This window comes from Cebus imitator, unplaced genomic scaffold (assembly GCF_001604975.1).
Source record: "Cebus imitator isolate Cc_AM_T3 unplaced genomic scaffold, Cebus_imitator-1.0 Scaffold117, whole genome shotgun sequence".
Classification (NCBI taxonomy): Eukaryota; Metazoa; Chordata; class Mammalia; order Primates; family Cebidae; genus Cebus; species Cebus imitator.
The window spans coordinates 8,850,730-8,873,097 of record NW_016107432.1 but is presented as its reverse complement, the minus strand read 5'-3'; the positions used below and the strand labels follow the sequence as shown (position 1 = coordinate 8,873,097).

At 40.3% G+C, this 22,368-nt stretch overlaps 1 protein-coding gene across 3 annotated transcripts in view; it reads right to left on the bottom strand.

The window, feature by feature from the left end:
* Nucleotides 1-22,037, bottom strand: part of STX18 (syntaxin 18) — a 118,151-nt gene extending 96,114 nt beyond the window's left edge. The window contains exon 1 of one of the 3 annotated variants that reach the window (XM_037742228.1): nucleotides 21,768-22,037. In XM_037742228.1, the coding sequence (XP_037598156.1) occupies nucleotides 21,768-21,935 (168 nt within the window). In that variant the 5' untranslated portion in view covers nucleotides 21,936-22,037. The remainder of the gene's footprint in view (nucleotides 1-21,767) is intronic. The other 2 variants (XM_017539157.2, XM_017539159.2) reach the window with 2 other exon arrangements.
* Between the last annotated feature and the right edge of the window lie 331 nt (nucleotides 22,038-22,368).

Below are 22,368 nucleotides of genomic sequence, written 5' to 3'. Positions count from 1 at the left end.
TTTCCCAATAGGGCGCTGTTAACAAGCATCTCAAATTTCCAGGAGAATACGGCACTGATTTGATTAAATCTGTTAAGACATCATATATAGAAATTTGGTCTCCTTCCTTCTACACACACAAAATATAATAAGTGCAATTCTAAAACAGTGAGCTAGAGAACAAAAGTTGAAGACATGAAATGTGTACTCATCAAATCCTTTCATATAAAAATGCACTTTAAATATTTTTGCTTCTAAACCAGACTTTAAGAAATAGGACACCTAAAAAAACTATACTGTTAGATGTAAAGAACAAATAGCCACTTTTAAGTAATGTGCTATTAAAAATGAATTCATAATTCCTGAAGTTAAAGTTTTCTATGATGAAAATACATCATCATATTTGTTCAGACAGTCTAGCTGGCCTTTGTTTGTGTTTACTGAAAATGCCTTTCATATACTTAAGGCTCCAAACCAAAGCTTCCCAAATGGAATCTGCAGAGAAAAAAAACACTGATTCCAAAAAGAAGACTGTGCAAACAATACATAGTTCCAAGATAAATAAATCTGCTCAAAGCAACAAAACTTCCTCCAGGTTAATCAAAGACTCCTGCCTAGTGAAATATATCTTTCAGAAAACATAAGATGTCCACATGTTGAAGACTTACAATCAAAATGATCTGTAGTATCTAAAAAAAATGCATCATCCTAAACACAACATTGTACAATTTATCTAGTCTTGCAAAAAGACTTAACAATCTTTGAAGATGCAAAATTTTTTTTCACCACATCCTACAAAATGCCACCTGACTTCATTTACCAAAGACTGCCCACCCACCTAACCCACTCCTCCACCCCACTCTACAGCCCTCATTAGACTCTGTTATTTGTCCAACAGAATGCGAAAGTCTGGCAAAATCCTCATAAGCAAAAAGAAAAATTTACTGAATCTCTTTTTACTCCAAGGCCTGGTTTCCTTTAGGTCCCCTCACTGACATTTCTTTGGCCCCACAGCATGAGGTACAGGCCGATCTGCATGGCTGGTTATATAGACATATTACGAAGCCTTTACAATTGACCACACAAACACAATACCACAATGTAGGTCAACTTGTGCACTCAAATGCCAAAGTGAAGCTTATATGGAAGTAAACTACAGACATAAATCTGCAAGGGTAGAATTCCACCCAATGATCCTAAAATTATTTCAAGGAATCAATCTCCAAGTATGCATCATCAAATCAGAAGAGCCCAGTTAAGCTTTTGGTTGGGGGGTGGAGGGGCGGATAAAGAAGAAAGAAAGAAAATGAAAGACTTTCGAAGAGGCAGCAAAGGTTTCACCAATCATTATATCATTGAGAGGGCTCAAACTACAGATGAAGTTAGAATACAGAAGATTGTAAAGGGTATTTAAAATTATTAACTGATCAAAAATTTGTAGTTGTCATTAAAAAAAAAATACAACTTAGCAATTCTGTTCAGAAAGAATATCCCCAGGAACATACACATCTGTTTAATATTACAAGCCAACTGTCAACATCCTAAGTGAAGTTTTAATTTAATATTTTTTCTTTCTTGATGTTTTACCTTTAATCAATGCCTCATGAGAGTATCAACTTTCTATAAAAAAACTGTTAAATATAAAGAAATGTTATTGTAGCATGTTTATAAAATCATAGTTCGAGAACTTTTTATTTTTCCAAAGCCTGACCACAACTTAATTATCTGCAGGACATTCCAGGCTCACAATTGCAAGCTCCAGTTCCCAAGCAATTTTAAACAATATCTACTGTACAGGACAGAGGGTACACAAAAGACCGCAACATGGTTATATTTCCAAAAGTCAGCATTAGGCCCTTTAGACATGGTTTTTATTTTCATTAAACAATATTTGTTTCCTCACTAATCATTAAATGGTTTTCATCACTATTGCCTGCTTTCCTTTCACATGTCAGTTGTTAGCATCAGTGTTTGTGTTCATAATAAATATAAAAGTGACCCACCCCATCATTTAAAATGAACACACACGATGTCTGGTTCAATGCGTGTTGGAGACTCAGCAATATACTCACACCCTGAATACCGTTCTATTTTAATCTAGACTCTTAAAAAAATCTTAATGGAGTAATAGGCTGTCCAGTCCTCTCCTTTAAATCAGATTTAAGCTTCGTGCCTGCTTATGTTATTGTAGGCACACAGATCTAATCAGTGGTTCGACATTTACTTGGGAAAATGAAAGAAGAAGACAGTAAGTTCATATCCCTGACCATAAAGAGGAGGAGTTGAGAATATTGCCAATTCCTACAGATGGATGAGAAAAGTAGCCTGATTAAAAGTAACACACTAGAAACTGACCGAAATGTGAAGGAGTAACTCACAAAGCATTCCAGAACTTTAGGAATGATTCTGAGAAAGTAAATTTTAAAAACAAATGAAAGCTGTATGCTATAAAGTATTAGGAACAATAAAAAATATGTGAAGTGTGGAAGAAACAAAGAAAAGTATATCAAAGTCAGAGGTAAAATTAATCATCAGAAAAAAATAATAATCCAGTAAATAATCTGGAAAACTTTCAAGAAGTCAGATACTTGCATTGTTGCAATAGAAACATTAGAGTTTCCAGAAAATCAAATTATTTAAGTCCCAAATAAACTAATTTTGAATTTTGGATTAACTGGCCAATAGCTATGTGACTGCAGAGACACAGAAATGTACAAACACATGTGTATACTGGCTTATGTGTTTATTTATCAAACACTCTATAGCACTTCTTATGTGCTAAGCACTTTCAAGGTGTTTTACTCACTTTAATCTTCCAAAATTAGGTATGACTTTTATTCCCATTACATAGATGAGGAAATGAAGTTAAATATTTTACCCACAGATCAACCCCAGGAGGTGGTAGAGCCCAGAGTTCATGTTCTTAACCATCATGGCACAAATCGTTCCAGGTGACATTACCTCTAATCAAGCCTGTTACTTGAAGGGATCCACAGGCCTAAGTTCTCCACAGCGGCCTCCTCGGGCTTCCTGTCCTCTCCTGGCCTCTCAGACGTGTTTTCCCAGGGACTACTCTGCAGCCCTCTTTTCTTCTGATTTGAAATTCCCCTTGGATGATCCTACTCTTTCCTCAAGGCTTCAATCTCCATTTACATTCTGATGTCTTCTCCAGTCTAAATTCCTGGCTTAGAAATCTTTCCTTTAGTACATTTCTATTTTTACAACTGCCTGGGAAACGTGCCCCTTGGGTTTTCAGCAGGCACCTCAAATAACTACAAAACTGAACTCATCTTAACCACCTACCTAGTTATCCACAATGAATACCTCAAAGTCATCTAATAACCACTGATTTTCATCTCCTACATTAACAAGTCCCAGCTCCTGTCAAACATATCTTGAGTCTACTCTCTGTCTCTATTGACAGCAAGCTGAGTTCAGGTTCTTGCTGTATCTTGATTAGACGTGATTACTGCAACAGCTCAACTGGTCCTCCTCCTTGCTGCCAGTCCTTCTCACCTCTGCCAAATACATGAACTACCAGCAGAATGATCTTTCTCAAATACATACCTAATCATGTTAGTCCCCTACTGAAAACTTTTTATGGTTCACTATGGCCTTCAAGATGCCATTCCTTTCCCATTCTAGGGAAATCTCTTTTTACCTTTCAAGGCTTAGTTCAAAACTCACCTCTATTGTTATGCCCCCTCCCTTTAACCCTCCCACTGAGTTCTTCACTTCCACCTGTGTCCATTGACCCTTTGATAGCAGCACTTCTTAGAACATGCTTTAGTTATGTGCCTCTAGGTCTATTGTTTCCCTAGACTATATGTTTCTCAAAGTCAGACATTGTCTCACTCATGTCTGTACACCCAATACCAACCAAGTTGTATAGGTGGCATGTAGTTGGTGATTAATAGTAAGTGACTATGAGTAAGTGAATGAATAATTTATTCTCAGAGATGCCCTCAGTTCAAAGTGATATTTATAATGTCTAAAGCAGAATGAATGGGCACAGTTTTGAACACAATGTACATCTCTTGTTGGCCACACACATGTATTGCTCCCCTCCTTCTGAAAATATCTCCCAAACTTCCTTTGGAAACCATTCTTCCCTGTTTCTCAGCCAAGTGTATTGGGTATAGGTAACACACTGTGTCAGGTGCACAGCTGGGTCCTAAGTGGACCAAGATAAGCAGTATATCCTTTTCCTAGGACAGGAGTGGATTGAAGATAAGAATATCACTCAATGTGAGCCAGTAAGGAAATCTGAACCCCAAGCAAGAAAAGAGCCTCTCTCTTCCTCTGGATGAAGCAGTATGAGAAAGTGAGGTCTGCAAGTACTACAGCTCAGTGGCTGCCACAAAGCAAGGGCATTAGAGGCGCCTTAAAGGAGAGGCCAACACTGTGTGTGCAAGGCAGAATAGACAGAGCAAGGAAAACCAGGCCTGTGGTGACACTGTTTAGTTCACCAAGACCAGCCAAGCCAGGGGTTAAGTCATACCACTAGACTTTTCAGTGACATAAATCGATAAATTCCTTTGATCACTTAAGCTAATTTGCATTGGGTTCTCTGTAGCTTATAACCATAAGACTCCTGATAAAGCAAGCTAGTGTTTACGGGAAGAAAATCAAGCTACACATTTGAAGAAATGTACAGAAAAAGGAGACAAACAGGGAGAGGGTAAGAGTGAACCGCAAATTAAATCCGATAGGATATGAAGTTAAAAAAAAAAAAAGAAAGAAAGAAAAGCTAACAAGATACTCTAAAACACAAAGAGGAGAATGAGATTCCAGATGTGAAAAGAAACCTTTCCACTCCAGACAGCATCAGTCAGGCCTATATAGGGGTATCCTGTGGTACATTTATGACAAGAATAAAGTTTTATAAAGAGCTAGAAAAAGAAATAAAAAGAATAATGAATGTTTCTTTTTGAAAAGGCCTTTATGATAAAAAAGAAAAGGCTTTGGGATAATTTAATCTGGAGAAAGCAAATCCTAGAGGCAATTTAACTCATTGAAGGGTTATTTATAAGGAGGTGACTAAACAGCTGTTCTCCAATTTCACAGAGAAAAGAATGAGAGGAAATTGATTTAAATTTCAGTATGAAGCTGAAGGCAGGAAAAGGAGAAGTGCTTGAGGGAGAACTGTTAATGATGAAAAAAGCTAAATGGAAAACTGGATTTTATGCCTCTTAAAAGATGGAAAATTACCTATGTTGATTCTTTTAGTTTGGGGGTAAAACTACTAAACAAATCTTTAAGGTGTGCCTTCTGTTCATTTATTCAAATGCCACGTATGAATCACCACTATGGGCCAGATGCTCTGCAAGTGCTGGGAATACAAAGAAGAAAAAGATACGGTGTCTATTCTGTCTAAAGGCTGTATTACTGGGGACAAGAGACACTGTGCTAAATACAAAGCAGCATGAAAATAGAGTCCTGCTCTCTCCTTTCTATTCCCCATGCCCGAAATAAGCCCCAAAATAAACCATATCATTGAAGAGACAACACAATAGCAGCTGGATAGTGAAGTGACAATGTTATTATTAAATAAAAACACAAAATAATAAGGCAAGAGATGTCACAGGCCATAGATATTTCTATAGTAAGGAATACAGGCAGCAACTGCTTTCAATTCAGAAGGTGACTAGCATAGGCTAGAATGTATCTTTCAAGATCAACAGAATTTGAGAAAGTGAAGGAGAGCAAGCAGTCCAGGCAAGAGAAATAGCAGGAGCCAAAGAAGGAGGCAAGAAGCGGAGGGGACTGCTAACAGAGCAACGTGGTGAAAGCTGGTGGGATGATGGAGGAAGTGTGGAGTTTAACACTGGAAATGTGGGTAGGCCAGCTTTATAAAGACCGAGTATCTGAGAATTCCTTGCATGGAGAATGAGCAGTACTTACTGAGCACTTCTGAGCCAAAGTACTGATGAAAGCAACATTTTCCGCACAGTGGGTTAGTTTGGAGAGGGACTGGGGCTCATCATTACTGTGTCAGCTCAGGCACAAGATGATAGGGGTCCGAACCCCCACTGGTAGCAGCAGAATGGATGAGACAGAGAAAATGAGCAGGTGCTTATTCACTTAATTTATTTCCAAATATTGTGTACTGAACTGTGCTCTGTGCTGTGAGGGGAGTGGAACCCAGTGTCTATCTTCTTGGGCTTGATAATTAACTGGGTAGAGGAGGACAGGAAAAGGGAAAATGACTGATGTAACTGCAAAAATGGCAGTCAGGGTGGAGAAGCTGTCTGGTGAGCTCTAATTCTTAGATTTTTATTTATACAAGCCGGAACAACAAAATGTCAAAATGTAAACAGGAAAACCAATCCTCTATACCACTTCATGTGCATCATGGGAGATACTGATTTTTATTGCAGTTGACTCAATGGAAAAGTATAAAAGCAAATATGCCTATATTGGTTGACCTGTACCAAGTAATGAATATTTTAAAAGACTTCTGAAACCAGGCATGGTGGTATGCATGCATAATCCCAGCTACTCAGGAGGCTTAGGGAGAAGGATGCTTGAGCCCAAGAGTTTGAGACCAGCCTGGGCAACACAGTGAGGCTCTATCTCTAAAAAAAAAAAAAAAAGACTTCTAAGAGAAGTAGAAGTAAGGTCTTTTTTTTAGGACTGAAGTGTTTCCAGATTTCATCTTTTAACATAAGTGAAATATATTCACAGATTTTCAATCATTTACCAACAGATAAGTGTTTAGAAGCTTTAAAAAAATTCATCACCTCTCCTTGATAGCTCTTCTTTTTTCATCCTTCTCTTAATTTAATTTTGATTTAACTTCCTCTTGTCATTGCTTGCTTACAAATCACTGCCTCCGTGTCTGGAGTCAATTAGGGCTGTAAAATACCCTACGACGCCTTAATCTGGGGACCCATTTATATATATATTCTTATTTCAAGAGGTAGAGCTAGCCGGTAACTCCAAAAGTTTCCAATCAACCATCACATTCTATTCTTTGGAAAAATATGCTTCTCTCCACAGTGAGGAAGAAGACATCAAACTACGTATTTTGCAAGAATACTTCCTTTCCACTTGTATAAAGATGAATTGTGCTTTGGGAATTCACTTGCCAAAAAAGGGTTGAGTGTGGGTAATAAATGCTTAATAGCAATAACATTTTAAAAATCTTTCTACCAGTTAAAATTAAATGTAATTTCCTTATTACTTTCATAGAAACCCTTGGAGTTGAAGTATTTAACTAGCTTCTTTTACATCAAGTATTCATTATATAATTCCCTTTTAATTTTAGGTATACAAACTGTCCACTGACAGAATAAAAACACACATTTCCACTGAAACAACAACTGCAGAAGGAGAAGGCAGCTTGATTCAGAATCTGATAATGGGTTACAGATTCCATTTCAGTTCAGATTTACAGACAACATGCCAGAGTCATTTACCAGGTCATATTTGGAGGGAAAGTATGAATTGCCACACTGAGAGAAAAATCTGTGTGAGCCTAAAATACTTGACTTTTCCCACTGTAATGCTGAGCCTAAGGAAGAGAGGGAAAGAAAACAAAATTATATATATATATATATATATATATATATATACCTTAAATTAAAAGGCAGTGATGATTTGCCTCAAGTGGGCACGGGGAAGTCTTTCCTTTGTCACTGTCTTTCAGTGTCACCCTGAGTGAGGCTGCAATGCTGCCCTGTCCATTGCTGGCTGGTACTAGCCTACTGGCTAAATCCATTCTAACCCCCAGGATGCTTGACATACACAAGGGAAAAATTCTGGACCTGGTGGGCAGACATCTAACCTGAGTCCTGAGCTGTGGATACAAAGCTTCAATCCAGTTCCCAAGCCACTTACTCTTTTCCAGCCCTCCCATCTCCTGCTGGGGCCTCCCATTAGTTGACCCTCTCAGAAGCTATAGGGCAAGGAAAGCCCCTATGCAGCCCATAAAGATCATCCTGTAGATGTGATCCCCAATACTGGGGGTGGGGCCTGCTAGGAGGTGATGGATCATGGGGGTTGATCCCTCATGAATGGCTCAGCGCTGCCCCCTTGATGATAAGTGAATTGTCACTCGGTTCACACAAGATCTGGTTGTTTAAAAGGGCCTGGGACCTCCCCCTTCTCTCTTCTTGCTCTCTCTCACCATGTGACACTCCTGCTCCCCCTTCCCCTCCTGCCATGATTGTAAGCTTCCTGAGGCTTCACAGAAGCAGATGCCAATGCCATGCTTCTTGTACAGTCTACAGAATCATGAGCCAAAATTAACCTCTTTTCTTTATAAATTACCCATCTCCAGGTATTTATGGCGATGCAGAAAATGAACTAATACAGGTTGTGTGGCTAAACTGGGCCTTTAGGATCAAGGCCCCTTTACCCCAGCTGTTGGGAGAACTGCCTGCTGCTGGCTCGCAGCCAAGTGTGTCTCAAGCAGTAGGAAGGTGCCTCACCCAACTCCAGGGCTGTTCCCTGGGAGAAGACCACAGACAATGGCTGGCCACGGCAGTGGCTAAAAAGCCCTGGCCCTTTGCCTCAACTGGGCAACTCTAAAAAGCCATTTCAGTTCCAGAGATCTCCATGGAACTGACTGTTTAATGAACAAATAAAATTAAAAACTGGCATCCCAACAACAGAAAAAGGAATTATACCTTTTCAAATGTCTATAATCCATAAGTTGGGTCTCCTTCCTTCTCAATGATTTTACTAATTAAAACCACAAATCTTTTTCCCTTTTCCCCAAAAGCATACCTCAACACTTACCTTTAAGAAATGCATGGTTACAAGGTAATTGCTGATTAAAAGAAAAAGTTTGGTTTAGAAGCAGCTGTATTTCCCCAAAAGCTAGTCATGCACTTTCAAATGTATAATGTATGCACCAAAATATGCTCCTAAAGAGAGTAGATGATGTGACAACACACTAAGGAGCAAGTCCTCAGAGGCTTGGTCTGTGGAATGCCAAGTGGAGCACAGCTCCCAGGCTGGGACACACTTGCCACAGCATACCTGTGCCTGCCCAAGAGCTGGGGAGGTGGCAGGCAACCCAAGGGGCACAGCACGCATGTGCCATGACTACTCATCTCACAGCACCAGGGACGTCATCTTGGGAGAGAGCTTAACCTTCTGAACCTCAGTTGCTTCATGAAAAAAGGATACTAACTTGAAAGGATAGTCAAATAACTTATAAAGCTTTAACACAGGGCCAGGTAGAGTAGGTGCTCAACAAGTGGCGGCCATTATCATCATTTATTATGTTTTAGAATAGCAACCAGAAAGCTAAGACATCAATGCAACATTTGTGGATGATTTTGTCACATAGGTTAAGAAAGTCTGTATGGGAAATCCAGCTGAGTTACAGGAAAATTACTCCCTTTACAAAAGATTTTACCACAGACTTCCTTTAAATAACCCCCGTCCCTCCACTGCACATTTAATATAGAATTAGATATTGCTTACTCATAACAGCTTTCTAATCAAAAGCTATTAATTCTCCATTTCCTACCACTGCAAATAAAAACTCATCTGCCAGGAGTTTTACTTGTTCTGTTTTGCTTTTCATTTCAAAAGTAAATGTGCTCATTAAAGAAATTCTGGATGATAGAAGCAGAAAAATAAATCACCCAAGTCCCATCATTCAGAAATAGCCATGGTTAACATTTTGGTGTATTCTCTTCCAGTCATTACTTCCATGCCTAGAGTTTTTTGGGTATGCATACATACTTTTAATTGTAATTGGTTTGGGTAGTTATTTTTTTAAGCTAACATAATAATGTAAGCACATATTAATTATATAATAATTCTCATGTCATGACATACTCTTCAATATGCCACATTTACCTAATAATTTCTCCATACTTGGCCATAATGCTGTAGTGTCTCTATGTAAAGCACTTGTGACAGCTGCCATCACTACCATCATCAAAATCATTATTATCATTATTATGTTATTAAGGCAGCTGCTGTTCTGTGAATATTTCTAAGGCTTTGTGAAAAAAAAAAGATTGCTGCTGCTGCTGCAAACTTTGGTTTCTTTCTTAGCTGGAGTGCAATGGCACAATCTTGGCTCACTGCAACTCTCCCTCCTGGGTTCAAGCAATCCTCCCACCTCAGCCTCCCAGTTAGCTGAGATTACAGGTGTGTGCCACTGCGACAGGCTAGTTTTTTTTTTTTTTTTTTTTTTTTTTTTTTTCTGCCATGTTGCCCAAGCTGGTCTCAAATTCATAAACTCAAGTGATCCACCCACCGCGGCCTCCAAAGTCCTGGGATTACAGGCATGAAGCACCATACCCGGCCAAACTTTTAAACTCAGAAAGACTTCCCAGTTCTACAAAGTATGTCAACATTCATCTTCATTTTCTTCAGTTTTGTTTTTACAATTAAATATAGTCCACCTAGAAATTTATTTTAATGCATGTATGAGACAAGAAACTAAAAATTTATTTTTTTTCCTAAAGTGCTAACCAATTATTCCAAATCACTGAATAAATCTTCCTTTTCTTACTGATTTACAACACATCCTTTAGCATGGATAAAATTTACACACACACACACCTGGACTAATGGGTTTCACTAAAATTTCATACATGCATATATTATTTTTTGGTGTTAAAATGTTTTAGTATACGTGCTGCCAAATCAAGCACTAAAGTAAAAACTGATGTGTTGACAACACTTTTTCTTCCCTTCCATGTATACAATATGTACTTCTATTTATTGAAATCTTCTATATCTGTCTACGAAATTTTGCAGTTTGCTTCAACTAGGTCATTTACATTTCTTTTTAAGGTTATTACTAGAAACTCTTCTTGTTGCTACTATAAATGTTTCATTATATTTTAAATGGTCATTATTAATTAGATACAGGATCACCACTGACATTTGCCCACTAATGTTACACAAAGGCTCTCGAGGCCTCTGCAATCAGGCCATAAAGCACCTCTGCGATTTCACACTGCTGAGTAAGAAGCCCCACTGGCCTTGTTAGGCTGGTTTCCTTACTGTCACTGAGCACACGAGGCTCATGTTCACTATCCATCCATTTTACTTGCTCTTCAGGGCTCTGCTCCATGTCAAAGCTTTCCTAACTAGTCTGCCTCTAATTACATGCCTTTTTTTATACTCATCCAGCACTGATAATAAATTCTAAAACATTTAATATTTTCAAATAATTTAGCAATAATTTTCCTTTTATCAACATTAGGACATTCAAATTTTTACATTCGAGAAAATATTAAACAGAAAACAAACTATATTTTTGTGTCTTTTTAAGAGGCTATGATAAATTTGAAAAAATTTCATAAAAAAATACTGTGTTTACTTAAAATACTAATAAACCAGAAGCAGCCTAAAGAGCTTTCAATAGGGGTTCGGGTAAATCAATTATTTGTTACTATTTTTAATAGCTGTGCAGCCAAATAAACTGATGGTAAGAGCAATATATACCAATATTTAAAAATTTCCAAAATATATTGTTTTCTACAATACTGTTATGTAACCCCTCTCCACATCCCCAAGAAAGAGGGGGACATGTAGAGAGCGATTACATAACCAGTATTGTACAAAAAAATCCTGATTTTATTTAATAGGAAAAAATGTCTGGAAAGTTAACCAGGATTTTAACAATGGCTATTTTCTGACAGTAGTACTAAATGTGAACTATTTTCTTCTTTATTCTGTTTAATGAGCACTTACTAATTTTATAATCAGATTTTAAAATGGCCAACTTCAAAAATGTGCCCTTCTGAGAAAAGTCCATTATAAAATTATATAACCACTTTTAAATCAAATACATTTGTGGAAGCATACCAAATGCTAACTTTGGGGGAAAAAAATCACCTAACTCTTTCGGAGACTCCAGGAAAATATCACAAGGTAATGGGCAGTTATCATTGCAAAAGTATTTTTAAATATATCCAGGGACTTCTGGGAAAAGAGTACTGAGTCATGCAACCATCTTATTGAAAAGGTCCTTAGGATCACCTAGTCAAAACCTCTCATTAAAAAAATCAGAAGAGTGACAGCCAGAGAGGTTAGGTGAGTTCTCCAAGATCACATAGTAAATCACTGGCAAAGGCCAAAAATATTTATAATTCAAAACTTATACTTTTTAATTCCTTTCTCAATTCCTGTGAGTTAAGATATGCTGTGGCCTGTTACTTCTTCTAAGACTACAGAATTTACTGCTGGAGAAATTATCCAACAAAAGGCAAGTGTTCATTTCACCAGAGTTTTCTTATCATTTGACTATAAATTAGAAATGTTACGATATTGTGAAATGAAAGATTCTCTCTCTTGGTTAAATACAGCTTACAAATTCCATGATAAGAACATTTTAACAAACAGATATATGTTAGATGGTGATAAGCAGAAGCTGGCAAACTTTATTATTCATAGACTGAGAATCTGAAAGTCTGTAAGAAACAAAAAAGTATTACCGAGTTTAAAATTTCAACTGTGCTGCAAGCTTTCCATATCTGAGTTATTGGGTTAATTCAACATATCATACTTTCATTCCACTGGTTTACTCACTTTCTTTTAGAGGAGTTTTGAAGGTGCCTATTTTTAAGTCAATTTTAAATCTAAGATGTTTTAAACATAAAACAGTTTTCATGCCATAAGCTCTAATTAACATTTGCAGACATCACTGACACTTTACCCACCAGAGGGAGCCAACATGGATTGCCAGACAGTAAGAGACCTCAAACCAACTTTACATGAATTCAACAATCACATTATTCATAATACAATCAATATTATAAAATCACTTAATAATATATTTCTATCCCCTGAAAAAGAGAAAAAGTAAATAAGATTGGGTACATAAAGTCCTTAACAGAATTCCTGACCTATAGAAGAAACTCAAAAATGATTGAGTTTCCAAAATTTGTATCCTTCTGCACATTAATTAATTAACTGGTATTCTGACTTATACACAAGTTGATGTGAGCTTGACTGACATCTGCCCTGACAGATGGTTCTAGCCTCAATATGTGGATAAATCCGGTTCTTGGGCCTACAAAATGAATCCAGCCCCTGATGGGAAGAATTCACTAAAATGTCACACTGAGAGGACATGTTTCTGTAGCCCTACCCCAGTACCCATAATGGCTGATCAACTGCCAACTCGAAAGTGAGGAAGAAGGAACTCTTTGACATACTCTGGATTCTTCTTGGAATGCAGGAAAAAATGAACCCAACTACCCCTGAGAATCATGCTTCTGTAACACGTGATGTAATCACTACCCCCAAGATGAGTTTCATTCAAAAATAAAGAAAGCAGAACTGAGAATAACAGAAGAGATCCTGGTATCTACATGGGCCCTCCTGAGTCTCTATCCCCTTGTACTTCTTGCTACCATAAGGCCTAGCCTAGTGTTTGTCCTATTGGTGAGAAAGGTCTCAATCTCCATACCACTGGCTGGGCATAGGTACATATGCACTGAGTATCTATTTTGTACTCAACTGTCTCCAAGGTCTAAATATGGCAAAGCTGAAGGATCCCACTGAGTTGCAACTATGTTCCAGGTTTATCAGGAAGCACTGCCACTGGGGAGTTATCTACCACATGTTGTCTTAATAAAACTCCAGTGTCCACTGGGCTCCTTGAATCTGTTCTCAACTATTTAGAATTGAGAAGAAGGCATGAATAACTGGCATGAACTCTAACCCTGAAAACGCTGTTATTGTAATCGTCTTCCATTTAATTTTTCTAACCAGAAAGCTGGGAATTATTCCACCTCCTCCTCTTTCTATTTCTACTAGTTAGTTAATAACTTTTACTAAGTTTGTGGAGTCTACCTACTAAATATTAAATACCCACTTCATCTATTTTCTCCCATCCAACCCTACTGTCACTGGCTCTTCAGTTTCACCTGAATTACTACAACAGCATCCTACTTAGCTCTCGATGTCAGTCTTGTTACATTCCAAACCCATCATCAACACTGTGGATCATTTTAAAATACAAACACGATCCTTTCATGCCTCTGCTGCATAGCCCAGAGCATAAAATACAAACTGTTCAGCACCACTAACAATGCTCTCATCTAACAGTTGGCAAACTTTTTCTCTAAAGGGTCAGACAGTAAATATTTTAGGTTTTGCAGGACTTTGCAGGCTGTAATTCTGCTGCTGTAGCATGAATGCATCCTTGGCCGATATTTAAACAGATGAACATGGCTCATTCCAATAAAACTTTATTTACAAAAATGGGCAGTGGGCCAGATTTGGCCTGTGGACCAGTTTATGGACCCCTGCTCTAACCCATTCCAGCACAACCTCATCCCCTGACACTCTGACCCTCACCCAGGCCTCCTCCAGAAAAGGGCTCTAGTCACACCAGTCTTGCCTCTGGCCCCCACATTCCCCTGCTGTTGTGTGCGACTGCCTTTGCTCACATCCACCCCTTCTACCTACGTCTGGTGGAATGGTTTTTCTCCTTCAAGGCCCAGTTTGATGATCACTTTCTGAGGTCTCCACAGATGCTCCAAAGAGATTTAGGTATCCTTTACCAATATTTTCAAAGAACAGGGACATATGCCTGAGTTTTTTTATGGCCCCACACTGCCTGACACACGAGATGTTCACTATTTATTGGGTGAAGGTACAAATCAATTATTAGATAAATATATTTTAAAACTTGCAGTCCTTCTAAGTCTTTGGCAAAATTCAGAAGTGTAATTCATACAAAGGACTCACAATCTCATGAAAATTCTGCAGTGCTGAGTTCTCCCTACAGTATACGATCAGTTACTGCAATTCATAAAAGCACAGCATCATGAAGCTAAAAGGGGCCTTGGAGAGCATTAAGGCAGTGGTTTTTAAACTGTGTGTCTCTGGGCCCTCTGGTTGGTTTCTAGGAGTTCCTTGAGGAGAGGGGGAAGGGAGCAGAAGGGCAGGCTGGTGAATGAACCTCTCTCCCCAAACCTCTCATCCAGCTTTTACCAAAGCTGCTCCTTATTTCATGAGCTAAAGGGTTCCTGCCATATATAAAAAGAAATCTATAGGACTCAGCACATTTATGCTCTGTTCACAGGTTGCATTCTAAACCTCCACTGTTTCCCGATCCTACTTGTATGGTTTGGCCCTATCTCCTGTCCTTCCTGCCTCTCATAGACTCATTGTATCTGTTCCCTGATACTGCTTCTTTGAAATGCTCTCTCAACTGAAATCCCCTAACTACGATTATACTCAATCCTTGGATAAAATTTATAATCCCGGTGGTCCCAGCTCAACTTTGGGTCCCAACACTGGTACACAAAGTCAATACTGCTTCAGAAAAGGAAATCAAGGAGGACCTGGGGAATCAATGTTAAAAAAGTTACAGTTGTCAATCATACCTGACTTGTTGCACTTCCTGTGTCTGCTTTTCCACTAGAGTGTAACTTCTTGAGGGAGGAACTGAATCTTAGTAATAAAATAAAAGGTACTATTACTGAATGTTTACTCCTAATACTTGACCAAGTATAAATGTGCATCAGGTAATATTCAAGAATCATGTGAAGACCACACAGCTTTAGAACTGCAATGAGCCTTGGACAGAGATCACCTATTCCAAAAACTGAGAAAGACACAGTAGATTAACAATTATTCATTAATTGAAGAAGTATGTATTAAGCACCTGCATACCTACACTGTTCTAGAAGCTACAGATTTAGTGCTACCAACACAAAGTTCTTCATTTTTAGGAAGTATTTATTCTACTAGACAATAAATAAATGGATATATGATATGCTAGGGGAAGGGACAGAAAAAGGATGCCACTTTACACAGGGCAGTCAAGGAAGGCCTCACAGAGGCAACATTTAGCCAGAGACCTGAGGAACTGAGAGATCAAGCCATATGGAATCTGGGAGAAAAGTGTTGCAGGTAGAGGGAACAACAGATACAAAGGTTCTAAGGGGAGAATGTGCCTGGTACATGTGAGAAAATCAGAGGCCAGAGTTGCTGGAGTAGAGTGAGCAAAAGGAGAGGGAGGGGAGATGAGGCCAGAGAGGTAACAGGACCAGATCATCTGGCTTTGGGCCACTCCAAGAACTTTGAATTTCAGCCAAAAGCTCAAGATAATCAATTCTTAAAAATAAGTAAACAGCCGGGCACTGTGGCTCATGCCTGTAATCCCAGCACTTTGGGAGGCCGAGGCAGGCGGATTACAAGGTCAGAAGTTAGAGACCAGCCTGGCTAACATGGTGAAACCCCAAAAATAGAAAAATTAGTTGGGCGTGGTGATGGGCACTTGTAATCTCAACTACTCAGGAGCCGGAGGCAGGAGAATCATTTGAACCCACAAGGTGGATGTTGCAGTGAGCTGAGATTGCGCCATTGCACTCCAGCCTGGGTGACAGGGCAAGACTCCATCAAGAAAGGAAAGAAAAGGAAAGAAAAGGAAGGAAGGAAGGAAGTAAGTTAGTTAGTTAGTTAGTTAGTTAGTTTAGCTTCCACAAAAGAATGTATTATTAAGAAGAACAAAATCTCATCTGCATGCCTATCTGAAAATAGTTCCCAGCTATTCAGGATCACTATTACCTTATTTAGAATAAAAATGTCTTTATTCTACAAGAAATCTCTGCAGTTATCTAGTCCAAGCTCTCAGTTTTACTAATGTGGAAACTGAGACCCACAGAGATGATGTGAGCAGCCCACTTACTGGCAGACCTGGGGCTAGAACACAGGTTCCTGCTTTCCTGTCCAGTGCTCTTCAGGAGCCCCTGCTGCCTCTGCACAGCAGTTCGCTGCTTACAGGCTTCTTGGTTACCTGTGTGGTAGCTTCCCCTGGCCCCTGTAACCTCTATAAGTCAGTAAGAGAACAGAATAGCTGCCACTATGCCACTATAAGGCATCTCCAGGCCTATTCTCACCCTAGAACCTGTCATTGTAAACTCCTGCATTTCGGCTGGGCGCGGTGGCTCACACCTGTAATCCCAACACTTTGGGAGCCCAAGGCGGGTAGATCAGAAGGTCAGGAGATGGAGACCATCCTGGCCAACATGGTGAAACCCCGTCTCTACTAAAAATACAAAAATTGGCCAGGTGTGGTGACAGGTACCTGTAGTCCCAGCTACTAGGGAGGCTGAGGCAGGAGAATCACTTGAACTGGGGAGGAGGAGGTTGCAATGAGCTGAGATCATACTACTGCACTCCAGTCTGGGTGACAAAGCGAGACTCCGTCTCAAAAAAATAAATGAAAATAAATAATAAACTCCTGCATTTCTAGTTTCTTATTCCCCACAGTGTTGAAGACAGCCAGGCAGGCAAGGTGAAGGCACATCAGGCACTGTCCGAGGCACTGTGAGGGATGTTTCTGTTGATTTTGTTTGCCCAACATTCCTTGAATTCCCACTCCCAGACACAGCACTGCCTTTTCCATGGTTCTGGTGGGGTTACATAGTATCCAAGCCACCTACTAACCACAGACTGATGTGGACATAGACCTGAGCAATTAAGAAACATCCCTCTGGCCATAATGACTACTGTAAGAGAGAGCTTAGGATCAAGCAGAACCAATTAGAGTTCTTTCCTGGGGCTTTATGGATAAGAGCTAGAGAAAGAAGTTCTATCCCTGGATTTCCCAGTTACATGAGCTAAGGCATTTCCACTTTGTTCAGATTAGTTTACATTAGGTTACCATCACTTGCAACCAAAAGAACTCAGACTCATGCAGGCATCTGCACACCTTTTCTTATTTCATCTAACAACTTCATAAGATTGCCATTACTCACTCTATTTCAGACTAAATAGAGTGAATAAATAAGGCAACTGAAATTAGGTAACTTCCCTGATTTCATATAGCAGGTAAGAGGCATTCAAATCCATGTCTTTCTGCCCCAAGTTCCATTCAATATGCAGAATTAACTCAAGAAGAAGAAACACACCGCTATTCAGAAACCAAGGGAATTCTGGTTTTAAAATTATAGGAGGATGTAGGGGGGAGGGAGAGAGCAGCATTAAACCAGGTCAAAGGACCTGGCTTCTACTTCTGGCCCTGTCCTATGACCTCAACTGCCATGACTCTGGGCAAGTCATTTCATTTATTTGGTTGTTAGATTTCTTACCTATTAACAAAATGAACTCAAGGTCCTTTTGAGTGCCTAAAAAAAAAAAAAATGGGTCTGCTCTAAGCATACAGATTCTACTTTTACTATATGCCACGCAGATTTCAACTTGAATTGGTAATGGCTCCTGGGGCACAATGTTGTAAAGGATTCTGAGCTATAGGGATCCACTAAGAAATTAGCATTGGCTTCCATGATCACAGGGAAGAAGAGAAAGTAACAGCTGCATACCTGCCACACATCTGCCATCACTGAAAGAGTTTCACATTGACAAAGAAATGTCACTCTCTTTTACAAACGCAGACAGTACTTCTGCAGCACCACTGATTCGTCAGCACCTGTCCAGGATTTTCACTCATTCCTCATGCACTTAACTTGGCTCCCTTTACAAGCAAGGAATGGAAGTGCAAGAAAGATAAATGGTTTGGAAAATATAGCTTGGTGCCACTAAAGAAACATGTCTAAATGGCCTACATGAGGAGAGGGGAGGTAGTTTAGCGGAACAATAATAATCAGTCTGGTTCCTTAAAAAAATATATATATATATATATATATATAGACTATGTGAGTAGGGTAACTCACAAGCTACCCAACTTAGCTTGTGAGTTAAGTAGGGTATTATCTTGTCCATTTTATAGAAATGGAAAATGAGAGTCAGGCTTGCCCAAGTTCACCCATTTCTAAGTACAAGAAGCCAGATTTGAACCCAAGGCCCAGGTCTCTTTCCAATCCCACAGTCCTCATTAGTCCCACACTTCAAATGAGTTAACTAATCAAATTCCCATTGTAGAGTGACATATTCATTATTATTTGGAGTTGTTCAAATAATATAAGTTCCTCTCCCAAATAATCTGAAAAGTTGTTACTCTCCATTTGTAATTTAATGGGTAGACATGCATTTGAGTATATACAAATTTAGCAAAACTGAGCATAAAAGTTAAATGTTTAAAAGAATGATGCAGAAGAAAGCAGCCTGTTGGTGGGAGGTGGGGACGAAGATTTAGTTTCAATGCAATTTTATTAAACTTAGTATAGCCTTTACAACAATTCGGTGAGATGGAAATCTGGCACCAGGCATATATTTGAGGAATGGAATGGAAGAACAGAAATTGAGCCAGACAAAATGCATCCTAGAAGTGACAGCAAATGCTTCGAGGAAGGCACTTATTAACAGGCATACTGTAACTTACTACTTAGGGTCTGACAATCAGGGCTAAACCTGAATCAGAATATGTGCTTCTGGTATTGACCAGACTTTTCTATATAAGGAATCCAGGCCAAACAAAATAACAGCCAAACTTTTGACACATCTAACTGTAGTAAAAGCACAGGACATCCATCAATAGTTCTAGTTAAACTTTCCACAAGAAAAGATGGGGAGTGGGAAACGGTTGCAAGTATAGGAGATAACACACAAAGCAATGACAACAAAATCAAAATTGCTTAAAAGAATGTATGTTTCCTCTAGGTCAGGGGGACCGTGTCCCTGAACAACATAGCCCATACACTCACTTAAGGTGATGTGACACCTACCCACATCAATACATAACAGAATTGGAAGTTTCACTGTCATGTGGTCCAACCCTGTGACATATGGACAAAGTTCTTCTCAAACATCTATAAAAAGCAGTCATCACTCTGTTTAATTACTTCCAGTGACAGGGAACTCAGCACCCTAAGGGACTGTTACTGTTACTGTCCCTGAGGCCCATAAACTCAAAAGCCTAAAACACATTTCACCACTCAGGGAGAGGTGGAAGTGATGACAGGGCTCTCCAAAGGGCTTGCCAACCCAAATGTTGCCTCTAGCCTCTCCAATTCCCAAATCCCCCCTTTCCTTGAGCAGGACTCAAAATTAGCACAGTGCTAATAAATCAGTGGTTTCAGAGTTAGAAGGGGCCCTTCAAAAGACAATACTCTTATATTATACCACAGTTCTACAAAGGGAACCTCAGGAAGTGATTGGGACAAACTGGGAGTATAGGGAGGGAGAATGTCCTGTTTCTCTTCCTCTCATTTCAACCTAGGAAGCTCCCACTTTGATGTGTTATATAGAGAGGATCAAGGTAGTTTTTTTAAAAGGAGGAGGAGGAAGAAAAGGACCATTCACAGGTAAATAAAATGAGGTCTTAAAACTTGCTTAATGAAATCATGTAGCTAATAGTTGCATGGTTCAGATAACAACCTGGTCTCTTGGCTCGCTCGATCTCTGGTGCTTTCTCTATCATATAACATCTGACCACCTACAAGGCCAAATTCAAACTCTGCAGTGATATACAAAGCCCTTCAAGATCTCCCCCTGCTGCCACTCTGTTCCAATTTTTAAGAGAAGTCCCACATTCCAGTCCCACTCAAATGTTTATGAACCAACTTATGTCAAACAATTACCTACCTCCACACCTTAGTGCACACTATGCTCTTAGCCTGAGATGCCCTTCCCTCCTTGTCTGCACTGAAACCAACTAATCCTCTTTCAAGATTTGTTTTAGGCATCATCACCTCTATAAACCCTTTTCTGATCCTCAGGTAGAACTGACCACATTCTTCTTTGTGCCCTACACAACACTTACAGGGCTTTACGGGACTTGTTTTATTTCTATGTCTGTATCCTCCACCACTCCTTTTACATCCTGTTACTCTAACACGAGGCTGGTCGGAAGGTAAGTGCTTCATAGGTGTTCATCAATGGGGTGAGTGTATTCATCTGGTCCAATCCCCTTTCTGAGGTTTAAGTATCCTTGGCTAACTGTCATTAATGCACACATGCATACATTCATTCAAAAATACATCTGAATGTCTATACAGTGCTAAGTGTATGCCAAGCAGAGGTAGATTTAGTGTGAAATTAATGAAGCTTAAGCTTCACGGTCCCTCACTTCAAACTTTCAAAGCTCTCAATCTTTCTTGGCGGTTTTTATTTCTTAAAAAGAGGAGACAGAATTATATACTTTAGGCCCCACAAAAACTAGATCCCCCCTTGCTGTCACATATACAATAGGGAACAAGACAAACATCTCTCCTGTTGTGCAGTTTTCTGTCTCGTGGGAAAGACAGCCATTTGTTCATTCATTCATTCATTCAACAAACATTTACAAAGCAATGCTGTATAAGTCATGCATTCTGAGATGAAAACAACACTGTCCCTTCCTTAACGAAAAGGTTCCTATTCCCAGGGAGATGAAGGAACACCTGCTCTGTCCACGAAACAGAAAATAGTTGAGATGACTTAACACTGTTTGTGAAAGATTATCCTAAACCTGTCTCAAGAGGAACTGAGTCCTACTTACTGCGGAGAGAAAGTGAAGAAAGAGTTCGGTTTAATACGGTTTTAATCTCAACTGGGGGTGGGAGGCAGGCAAGCAAACAGAACAGGAATATACAGTGTAGTCAGTGCTTCAACAGGAAGCGAAGGACTGTGAGGAAGCTTCCCCTGAGTGCAAGTCTGTAGTGACGGCGATCTCATGACCTCACAAAGCCGCCCATGCACTTTCCAGATAGAGATTTCTGAGCATCTCCTTCTTCGCCCCCTAAACCCCGCCGCCGAAGGAGAAATCCGTTCCCCAATATGCGTCCCCCTTCCTCAAAATAAGGCTGTTCCTTCACCCAGAAGCTGTTGGCTGAGGCCAACTCTACTGTCCTCCTTGGGGCCACCCTCTTCACACAATGCTTACGGGACAGGGTCTGGTTTGGGGACCGGGGTCCCTGTCGCAGGTCTGTCCCCTCCTCAAGCCGCTGTTTCCATAGCAACCAGCTTACCACTTCGCGGGCCCGGCTGGAGAAGTCGCCCTTGGGCCGGGGACTCCGGCGGAACAGCTCATCCCGGCTGCCATCGACCCCACCGCCCACCGCCACTCCCAGCGCCTTGTTCCGCGTCTTTACAGTCTTGACGCTGGCCCGGAATAGCAGCGTGATATCCACCGCCATAGTGACCCGCACCCGTAGCCCCAAACGGGACCCGCCCACGTCAGCAGCCGGCGACGGCGGCGCTAACCCGGCAGCTAGAAGACTGGTCCTGCCCCGCACGCCTTCCCCCGGCAACGGCGACGCGAGAAGAAAGGTTCCGGCCTGCGCCTGGCTACCGCGGCGGGAGGAAAACGGTTCCGGCCTAAGCCGGCGCGCCTAGAGGAGGAAGGACCCGGCAAGGAGCTCACGGGCACTCCCTTCTCCCGGCAAAGCTTGGAGCGTTTAGCAGCGCGGAGAGCTCAGCGAGCTCTCCTATGCCTGTTTGGGGCTTGTGGGCTCCGGCAGCATAAAGACCGGGAAGCTGGGAGGCTCCTTCCCTTCTGGTGGCTCCCTCACTGAGCCCTCACTGCGGGGGACGCGAAGGCGAGACCCCCTTGACCTTTGACTGCAAGGA